The sequence below is a fragment of the Cucurbita pepo genome, chromosome 16, assembly GCF_057944985.1.
Source record: "Cucurbita pepo subsp. pepo isolate OVF chromosome 16, ASM5794498v1, whole genome shotgun sequence".
Lineage (NCBI taxonomy): Eukaryota > Viridiplantae > Streptophyta > Magnoliopsida > Cucurbitales > Cucurbitaceae > Cucurbita > Cucurbita pepo.
In genome coordinates this window covers 10,978,875-10,990,048 of record NC_141813.1, presented here as the reverse complement: position 1 = coordinate 10,990,048, position 11,174 = coordinate 10,978,875, and the positions used below count along the sequence as shown (strand labels likewise).

The following is an 11,174-nucleotide window of genomic DNA, read 5'->3' as shown; positions in this document are numbered from 1 at the left end:
GTGTGCCAACGAGGACGCTATTTGTTAGCAGTGGGCTTGTGCTGCTATAGGGCTTGTGCTGCTATAAATGGTATCAGAGCCAGACACCAAGCGATGTGCCAACGAGGACGCTATCTATTAGCAGTAGGCTTGGGCTGTTACAAATGGTATCTGAGCCAAGCACCGAGCGGTGTGCCAACGAGGACGCTATCTGTTAGCAATGGACTTGGGCTGCTACAAATGGTATTAGAGCTAGACACCAAGCGATGTGCCAACGAGGACGCTATCTGTTAGTAGTGGGCTTGGGCTATTACAAATGGTATCAGAGCCAGGCACCGAGCGGTGTGCCAACAAGGACGCTAGCACCCAAAGAGGAGTGGATGGTAAGATCTCATATCAATTAGAGAGGGGAACAAAACATTCTTTATCCGGGTATGAATCCTCTCCGGGTATGAATCCTCTCTCTATTAGACGCATGAATGAATGATTGAGTATCTACGACCCACTCTACTTTTAATGTCAATTAGTTGGGTGATAACCTATGTGACCAAAATTGAATTTGGTATGATTTCTATTTTAAAATATGAAAATATGAGCAACCTAAGTAATGGGGTGAGGAAGGTGAGGAGGAAGGAGGAAGGATTAAAAACAAAAACCCCAACTTGTATGCTTAAAGGCTCTGTATTTGACCATTTCCAATTTCCAAGAAGCAATCTTAGGAATATGGGCAAAGATTCCCTCAAGTCATGAGCCTTGTTTGCTTTCCCTTCCCTTCACAAATTGGTAATAGAAATACAAAAGTTTACTCAAATCTCTCTGATATCTGACAATAAATGCATAACCACTACCCTCTTCTTTTATATTTAATTTCTTCATCTCTTGATGCAACACATAGCATTGTATACAATGACACTTTTCCTCGTAATAACCACAACCCTTTGATTCCTTATGCCATGACACAGGCATCACAACTCCCATCTCCTTGTTTTAATCCCAAACTCCATTCATTCACTTTGTCCATTAATGCATAAACCCACTTCAATTCAGTTATTGGAAACACAGCACAAAGGACAACAGAAATCTTGGCACATAGAGAACTAAGAAAACAACTTCGTCATCACATCACACAATATCATGATTTCAGTTACATGGGGTTTCAGATTTTGAATTCAAGAAGAAGAAGATCAAGAGACAACGCTATATATATATATATTATAACTCGAACAAACAAAAAAATTAACTAGAAGTACATAAAGGGTTTGTTTGTTTGAACCTTTTTGTTCTATGGTTGATTGTGTTTTGTGGTCAGTCCCAAGCTAGCTAGCTACATGGGAGGTGTTTATGTCCATCCATTGATTTCAAAAGTGGGCGGCCTGCTGCGTTTCTGGGAATTTTCATCGCCAACAGTCTTGAGAGGACAGATTATTACCGTGAAGAGGATGGACTGTGGTTAGGTGGAAGAAACGCTAGTGACATCTCTACTGGATCTATTGTACTTCATGTGACTCCTCACAAGCTGTCCTGCTGAAATTGCAGACATCAGAGATAGCTCTCCTGCTAGAACAGAGCCAGCTACTATGGTGGCTAGCAGCCTCGCGTTAGATCCTGGTGCTTCTCTGTTGGCGCCTTTAACCCCAAGGAGGTTCAAACAAGCAGACTGAGAAGCAAGCTGGGTCCCTCCTCCAACTGTACCTACCTGCATTTATGATTGAATTTAAGAAACTACCTAAAACTTTCAACAATGAGGTCCTAGAGAAGACTTTTGTGAAAAGTAATTGACCTCGATGGAAGGCATGGTAACAGAGACGTGAAGATCTTGGCCATCATTCACAGCTTCCATCATGGTAATACAGTGAGAACTCTCCACGTTCTGAGCGGGATCTTGCCCTGTTGCGATAAAGATGGCTGAAACAATGTTGCTGGCGTGGGCGTTGAAGCCCCCAAGAGCTCCAGCCATGGCAGAACCAGTGAGGTTCTTGAGCATGTTAAGCTCAACTAAGGCTTGAACGTTGGTCTTGAGGACCTTCTTAACTACATCACACTTGATTACAACCTCACAAACCACCGATTTACCACGGCCTTCGATCCAGTTCACAGCAGCAGGCTTCTTGTCGGAACAGTAGTTTCCTGGTTTCACAAACGCATACAATTCTTCCCATTAGCAAAACAAGAAAATCAGAGAAGTGGAGGGGTTGTAGAAGGATTTTAGTTCGTTTACCAGATATGCCAATTACATCAATATCAGGGAAATCAGTCTGGAGAAAATCCAAAACGTTCTGAACGCCTTTCGATACCATATTCATCCCCATAGCATCACCAGTACTGCAAGAGAATCTCATATAGAGATTCTTACCAGCAATGGCGCATTTGATACTCTGTAGCCTTCCAAATCTACTAGACTTGTTGAAAACAGCGGCCAAGGTATCGAAATTCGCCGGTTCCTCCACATAGAACTTCAACTCCGCTGCTCTTTTCGCCGTAGCAAACCTCACAACCGGTGCTCTCGTCATGGAATCCCTCAACAACACACTGTTAGCCCCACCGGACATCATAATCGCTTTACAACCTCTATTCGTACTCGCGACCAAGCAACCCTCGGTGGTGGCCATTGGAATAGAATACTCCTTGCCGTCCAACAACAGCGGCCCAGCAATTCCCACCGGAATTTGAACGTATCCAATAGGCATCTCACAACACTGCCCTAATATCGAAGCGTAATCGAATCCTTCCAATGGAAGCCCCGAGAGCGACTTTCCTGTCACTCTCTGCAAGGCCTCGTGACGGATGGCCGCTGCTCGTCTACAATCGCCAAGCTTCGATTCGAGCAAATACGACGGCGTCGTTCCAGCCACAACAGATTTAACAATCTCTTCATCCTCCTCCGTCAAATCGACGCTAACAGGCACCAGATCGACCACTTTCGGCACCGAGGGCAAGGGCGGTGCCAAAATCGGAATCGAACAATCAATTCCAGCACCACACGGAACCTTCCTAGTATCCTCCTTAATCATAACAACCTCATCATCCTCAGATGTCCACACGTCATGCGAAGGACGGAAAATCGACTGAACAAAGTCGATACCAAAGAATCCAAGAAGGTAAACAAAGGAGGCGACAAAAGCAGAGATGGCGACCATTTCAGAAAGCGTAACAACGTGGAGAGGAGTCGACGAACGAATCTTCTCACGCCACCGCGTCAGAAGAAAGTAAACAACGGAGAAGAAGAGAGTGAAGAAAGCGGCATTGGTCAGATAAATTGGAAGAGGCAAAACATCACACACCTTAACAGCATCATCATCATGATGTTGTTCCACCATCTTAACCTTGAGACTATTCTTCTCCATAGATTCCACCGCAGGCTCACCGACGGTGACTTTCTTGACGAGAGAAGAGGACCGGCGGCGGCGGGCGTCCATCGTTGGCCAAGACAAAAGTGAAAATGGAAACGCCGGCGCCGGATCGGAAGGCGAAGAGAGTTATTTCTACTTTTTTTTTTTTTTTCCTTCCTTCCAAATGGGGAAATGGTTTAGAAAATTTTGAAGGGAGGAGCGACGATTTGGGCATATTTATAGGGGGAGAGTGGGGCCCACCAAACCTTGCCAGCTCAGACTGACCGGACCGAGCGGAAAGGGGTTCATTATTCTTCTCTGTGGTTCTGAGTTGTATGTTGAGGGCAATTATGTAAGTGTAAACAATAATAAAATATTTTATTTCTGTTCATTAATTAATATAACACGATTAAATGTATTTTATTATTATTTTAATTTAAAAACATAATTTACCAAATTAGGAGATACATGCATTCATTTTCTAATTAATAATTAATATATATCCGTTGTAATTAGATAGGTTCATTCAAAACATCGGGATCCGCTCGACACACACCTAACCCTAATAAAGTAAAGAATCCACATTTTAACTGGAGAATAAAGAAGTGAACAGAGAGATTCATCCCCATTAACTAAATGAAATGAGGTCGAGAACAGAGATTATATTTTTCATTACTCATCTTTTATATACTTGAGATTCAATTATTACAGTAAAAAGTGATAATTTCGCCGTGATATTGAAAAATTACTAAATTTTAATTAATCTACAAATGGATGTCCACTAAACCAAATTAAATGTTAATTAAACTCAATTATTTTTAATTAAAATGTTTTTTTTTTTTTAAATCATAGTTGACTAGTAGGTTATGTCGTGGTTGGACTATTTCAGATGTTGATCGAGTAAGCTCAAATTTTTAAATATAAATAAATTGAATTTTTCTTGTTTATAAATAACTGAATAAAATTTTAAATTGAGTAATTAAATAATATAATAAATTAATGACTTTATAAATATGGTAGTAGGTGAGGCTGAGTACTTGGAGATAAATACAATAAAATAAAATAAAATAAAATAGGGATATATTTGGAGAGGAAAACAACAAATACTCATTAATTATCGAATTTAATTAGAGAAAATAAATAATAATTTGAATAATTCTCATTTAAAAGATTTTTCTGCTTGATTTGTTTCCAAAAATGATCTTTATTTAAAATAAAAAATAAGCAAATAATTATAAAAGACATAGCCGGAGATTATTGGAGAGTTGTTAACTAATCTCAGGTAGTTAATTGTCTCGTGTACTATGGTATAGATATATGTTAGAGTTGACTATTCAAAAGGCTAAACTCGATATGTGTTAGAGTTGACTATTCAAAAGGCTAAACATCATTTGTTTAATAGCAGAGAATAGTAAATAGCTTAGCTGGATTCTGTGATCCCGAGTAGACTCAATCGTTGAGATAAGTTTAGGGTGCTCAGAGTAGCTAAATAACGTGAACCCAATAATTGAGGTTAGCTTAAAAGAGTTAGGTCACGTGAACACGATCGTTAAGATAAGTTTAGAGGAGCTAATAACATGTAGCTTGTAATTAAAAACCATATTAGCTAAGTGGACTAGAAATAAGAATCGTTTAGATATATTTAAACGTTTAAGAATCAAATAGATAAAGTTTTAAATTTAATAACTTACTAAATACGTTTAAATTTTTTATGATAAGCGGAGGGAGTTAAATTTGATCTTATCTATTTAGGATATTTAATGGACAACCTTGATAATAAATAAAAAAATAAAAATAAATAAACCTTTATTTGCAATATACAATGAAGATCATTTATTATAAATAAAATTATATTTATTTTTTATTTAAAAAAAAAAAAAAAAAAAAAAGAGATAGAGAGAAAGAATTCTTATTAGATATAGTCATCAAAAATATATATCCCAATTTTTTTATTAATTAATAACCATATTTATACGTTTATTAATTGATATTTCTAAATTATTATGCTTGACACTAATATTTTTATTTTAATATAACTTATTTATATAAATATTCCAAAAATGCCCTTCAAATTTTCAAAACTAAAAAATAAATTTAAAAAATGATTTTTTTTATTTTTTTACCTAATCTAAAAGGTCATAAACTTAAATTCTAAAGTATAATGAAAAATTATTTTTTTAATTAAATAGGACTAAGCAATTTAGGTAATTTATTTTTCAATAAAGGATAGTGGTTGGGAAGGTCCCTTTATCATTAATTTTTATTAGGGTCAATTTTGTCCAATTTAAATATTACGGTACTCAATTTTTTTTTAATATTTTTAAAAAAAAAAGTTGGTAGGTTTTATTAAATATTCTAAACTCTTACTAGAAGAAATCAAACTGAATATTTTTTAAAAATTAATTTGTATTAAAAAAAATATGTCTCAAAAAAATAAGGGAACAACACGAAGAAATTACATGAGTCTTTCCTCTGATTGTGTACATGAGAGGAGAATAAGAGAGGTCAACTGTAGTGGAAGTCAAACGACCAGGTCGAGAATCTGTGGTCGATTTGAAGAACCATAGTCGAATACGATTCTGCTTCCCTTTGTACTATCGAGATTCTTGCTTAGCTTTCTTTCGATTTAAGAAGGTAGCTGTAATAATGAGAATCGCTTCGAAACTCGTTGAGAATGAATGTTTTAGGGTCTGAAAGCTCTCCAACAGGCTCTCGGCGCTCCCGTCGTTCACGAAAAAGAAAGAAGACTCATCTTTTGTTGCACCTGGCACGAGATGATAAAGAAAGAGCTTTATCTATCGATTAATAGTGGATTGATAGAACTCTTGATATTGCTTTGTTTTTCTCTCATTTCTCTTTTCTTTACCTATTTATGAAAGAACCGTAAACTCGTTCTCTTCTCTTTATCCTTTCAAATATTATAAACTTTTTTTTTTATTTGAACTTTAAAAAAAACTAAAAGAAATTGAAAATAAAGTACGATGATCAAGATGATATTTTAACCTAAATATTTGATTAACTTTAGACTCGGTAAGTTATCAAATATTATAAATAACGTCTCAACTATTAAATATGGAATTTAGATTTAAAATCTGAATTTAAACTCGTGGATAATAATTATTTTTAAAAAATAACATTAAATTAATAGAATAATCGGAAAGTTAGAATTAAATTATGAAAATATTTGATATTTTAACATTATTATTATTATTATTATTATTATTTATTTTATGAATAATAAATGGAATTTGCCTCGTTTTCAGTATGCGAATTACAACCTAAAAACGCGTTATTAAAAATAAATAAATAAAAATAATAAAACTAATCTATTTGAATTAGACAACTCAATGACTCATGAATAATAAATTAAATTATAAGTTACAAAAAATATAATAAATGAAATCAATTTAAAAATACATTTCGTTGAGGTTTTTAAAGCATTCAAATCAATTCTATTATTAAAAAAAAATTATGATTATATATATATATATATATATATATATTCAAGTTTTCAGCTCAATCTTGCGTCACGTCTCGTTTTGTTATCTTAATTGTTAACAATACGGCTCACTTGTTTGGTGGGCATCTCGCATGTACCAATTCTCCCATAAGAAAACTTTCTTTTTTAATGATGACGTGATACGTCACAACCACTCTAAATTATTTTAGTCGGGTCAACCCGACTAACTTGAAAGTAGGAATCCAACCCAACTCGATACTACCTTAATTTAAAAATTGTTATGAAGATTAAAAATATTTTACGTTTGTAACCGATGTTCGTGATGCATTATGACTTGTGAATATTTGATATTTGAGCTTTCCGAGATCTTATTTAGTGACGTAATAGATAAGTAGACTTTTCTAAATAAAAAAAAAAAAATACTACTCGATAATCCGACTTGAAAATAGAAGGTCGGGTCATCAACCCAACCAACTTTAAATATTAAAATAAAATGTAATAGTATTGTTGAAATTGGTCAATAACCCAAAAAAATAAATTAATAATATTTATCATTAATCACACGCGTTTTTTTTTTTAATTAACACGTCGATGAAACATAAGTAAAATAATAAAATAGAATTTGACTAGCTAATGATAATTTTTAATTGAAAATATATCTATTAAATATAAAATAAAAATTTAAATTTTTATTAGACATAAAAATAAAATTTTAAGAAGTTATTAATATTTTTAAAAATTTAAAGAATCAAAATTTTATAATTTAATAGGATAGGAGAGAGAAATTAAAAATTTAAAGAAATAAAAATGGTAATCTTTTTCCGTTTTGTATGCAATATTTGGAGGATCATGTCCGCCAAAATATCAATTTACGATATTAATTTATTCGTTTATTCGTATTTAGATTCTAGAGAATTATTTGTAGACACATAAATATTGAACGGAACGTGCAAAATACGTCGAACCTCATTTTATAATATTCCCGTGTATTGTGCAGTTTCTTCAAATATCAAACCTGCAATCGAGTGGCATCTAAGTTAGTGTTCGTTTTTTGTGACACTCAAGTAAAAAAGGAGTACATGAATAAACCATGACTACATCTAAACGAGAGTGATCTTGAAGATTAACAAGATACACTTTCCTCTGCTGAGGCGCAATCATAGGAACTCCAAAGTTAAACGTGCTTGACTTTAAAACATTTTACGTTGACTTTTTGAAAAAACATGTGAGTCAAAACAACATATGCTCAACAAATCTGTGTTGGGTTATGTGGATAAGTTAAGTAGGTAATATGGTTAACTATCGAATCTGTGATCCAAATTCTTGTTCAAATCGTGGACACCGGACGTGATGTTATATATATTATTTTATATTTGCCTCTAAATAATATGTAGAACACATTACTTTGTTACATCATAGCTTAATAATATATTAATAAATGGTCAATTTAATGTCATAATTTTCTTCATTAATATTTTATAATCAAAATTATAATAATAATAATAATAAGAGTGAGTCAAATTCAACAAATGCATTACTTAAAAAATTAAACATGGTTTAAATATTTTGTTAATTGGTAATTAGTCAAAGAGTCTTATATTTTGTTACCTAAATTAAACTTTGATGTTTGAATTTTCATAATTAATTATGTTAATCAACCTAATTTACTGTTAATTTACGAAAAAGCCCTTCATGACTATCAAATATTACAAATTAAAAATCATGTACTAATGCCAACAATTTTCTTGCTAATCAAACAAATCTTAATTTTATATAATTTAATTCTTTATATTCGGTGCCTTCGCGATTTGGTTAATCTTAATTAAATTCGTCCGAAATGAAATGAGAGAATTTGTGAAAGTGAACATAATTTATCGGTAATTGACCTGCATTTTTTTTATTCAAAATTGAAGGTTCAATGTAGCAACCCAAGTCCACCACTAGCAGATATTGTTCGTTTTGACCCGTTACGTATTGTCGCTAGTCTCGTGGTTTTAAAACGTGTCTTCTAGGAAGAGATTTCCTCTCCCCTTTCTAAACGGATGTGTGATCTCAAATTTAAACAATAGTCTATATAATGTAACACTCCTATCCCGTTCTAGATACCTCCTTGAAAAATTTTCACTTACTTTTACCGTTTCAGCTAAAAAATAGGAAGGTTCATGAACGGATTGAGACATTTTTTACATCTTAATTGTTTAGGTCGTCAATTTTTTAAATAGAATAATGAACACTAACTCAATTTAACCATCATTTTTTTTTAGGTCGAGTTGGTTTGAGTTATTTTTGGTCATTTATTTAAATTTTTATTTTGGGTAAAAGTAAATTATTATTTTGTAAATATTTATTTATTTATTTTTAATATTTAATTAAGATTTATCACTCCATTTCAATATATATACTTTGGAAAAGTATATTTTAAATAGTTAAAAATTATTTTTAAAGGTGGTCGAAGAATAAATAATAAAAATAAAATAAATATACTACATATTAATTGCATCGAGAAAAAAAATTCTCTAAATTTAACTCAAATAAATTCGTAATTTAAATAATAGGATTTTTTTATTTATTTATTTTTTTAACACATTCCTACTGCAAAATAATTTAAATTAATGTAAGTTTATTTTTTATGTAATAAATCCTTAAACTTTAAAAATGATATATTACGTTATCAACTTCCCATCTTCCATCCTTCATGTTCGGGAAACTTATAAAATACGAATCTAGAAGTTTGAACCAAAAAAAATTTGAATAATTAAATGGATTAATATAAAAAGTAAGTAAACAAGAGTTTTATTAGGTTGAGAGTCCTTGAGTTTAAATTTAAACAAGATTTATTAGCTATTATTGTGAAAGAATTATATATATATTTTTTTAATTTAAAGACAAAATTGTAATTTAACCAAGTGGTCAATCGTGTATTTATGGCTCAAATCTTATCTTCAATTACAAAGGAAAATACATACTATGTGTCGGATATTACAATATTAAAGCTAGAGGGAGTTATTGGAGGTGTAAAATCCAAATACTTATATAAGTAAAATAATAATTTAGTTTCTCAACCTAATTATAACAAATTTTTATTATCATCCAAAGTTTATAGATTAAAAATTATTTTTATTTTTATTTTTATTTTTATTTAAAAATTATTAAAATAACTCGGGTATGAAATACGAGTTACTAAAATGTCAATTAATTTCTTTGACATAGATTAATTGATATTATTTATGTAAACAGTGAATAGGGCGAAAATAAAAACATTAATTTTAAATGGAAAGGAATTTTTAAAAATAAAAATTAAAGAAAAAAGGTCAAAATTTTGAAACCTTCAAAATATATTTTAAGTAACGTTAAATACTCGATTAAATTGACTAATAATTGTTTTATAGGCAAAATAAATCAGACGACCTCTTTTTATAAAATTAATTAATTAATTAAATTAAAATAAAATAAAGAAAACGACCGTTGAATTTGAATCGCCGGTCAAAACTTGCGTTTTGGTGCGCCGGCGGCCATGGGATCTGCTCCAATTATTTTGTCAATTTTTATTTGCCTAAATAATTTCGTTTGAAATATTTATTTATTTATTTTTATTGAATATTAGGTTAATATTGGAAATAAACCTCACTCATTGTTTTTGTTTTTTTATAACATCTAAATTAAATAAATATAAAAAATATATTAAGATATTTACGTATTTAAAATGTGGTCGATTATATCTTTAAATTATAGATTGAACTTTCATTTTCTTAGTTTTTATATTTTACTGAAAATTAAACCAAAAAAAAAATATATATATTTTTTAAATATTTAAGACCACGTGAAAATGCCACGTAAATATTTAAAAGTTATTTTTTAAATTGGACTTTGGAGTTAAATTAAAGAAACAATAATAATAAAATTTAATGAAGGGAAATAAATAATCCACTTTCAAAGCTATGTCATAGTATTTGTTCATAGATATATTAAAAAGTCAAATAATTCTGACCAATAATACTATAAAAAAAAAAAATTATAAGATGGACTAAGTCAAATAAAATAAAAGAGTCGGAAAGTTCTTTGTTATTGCGAAAAGAAAGCATGATCGTTTCATTTGAGAGACAATATTATTAGAAAATGATTTTTCAAAGAGTAGTTTGATCGGGAAAAATATGTGACATGTGGTTGACACCTACCTAGCAGTTGCATGTTCGAACCATCAAACTATGTTCTTTGTTGGTGACTTTTAAAAGTCGGAACTTATATCATACACTGAATCGAAGTATGTTTCGGTTCGGTTTTGGGTTTGATTAAGACACCTTTCCTTTAGTTGTTGCAATGTGAAGTACTAGAATGGCTGAAGGGCCCAATTTTTTGTGACTTTTGAAAGTGGGCTTTTAGCTCTAATGAATTTCAGAGGAGACTGG

General features: G+C 31.5%; 1 protein-coding gene across 1 annotated transcript; it reads right to left on the bottom strand.

The window, feature by feature from the left end:
- Positions 1-1,077: 1,077 nt before the first annotated feature.
- LOC111777784 (3-hydroxy-3-methylglutaryl-coenzyme A reductase 1) lies at positions 1,078-3,468 on the bottom strand. Its single transcript, XM_023657498.2, has 3 exons — positions 2,198-3,468; positions 1,760-2,106; positions 1,078-1,675 (listed from the first exon to the last, which is right to left on the bottom strand). Exons 1-3 carry the CDS (start codon positions 3,393-3,395, stop codon positions 1,430-1,432), a joined length of 1,791 nt encoding a protein of 596 aa, XP_023513266.2. The 5' UTR covers positions 3,396-3,468; the 3' UTR covers positions 1,078-1,429.
- Positions 3,469-11,174: the final 7,706 nt, after the last annotated feature.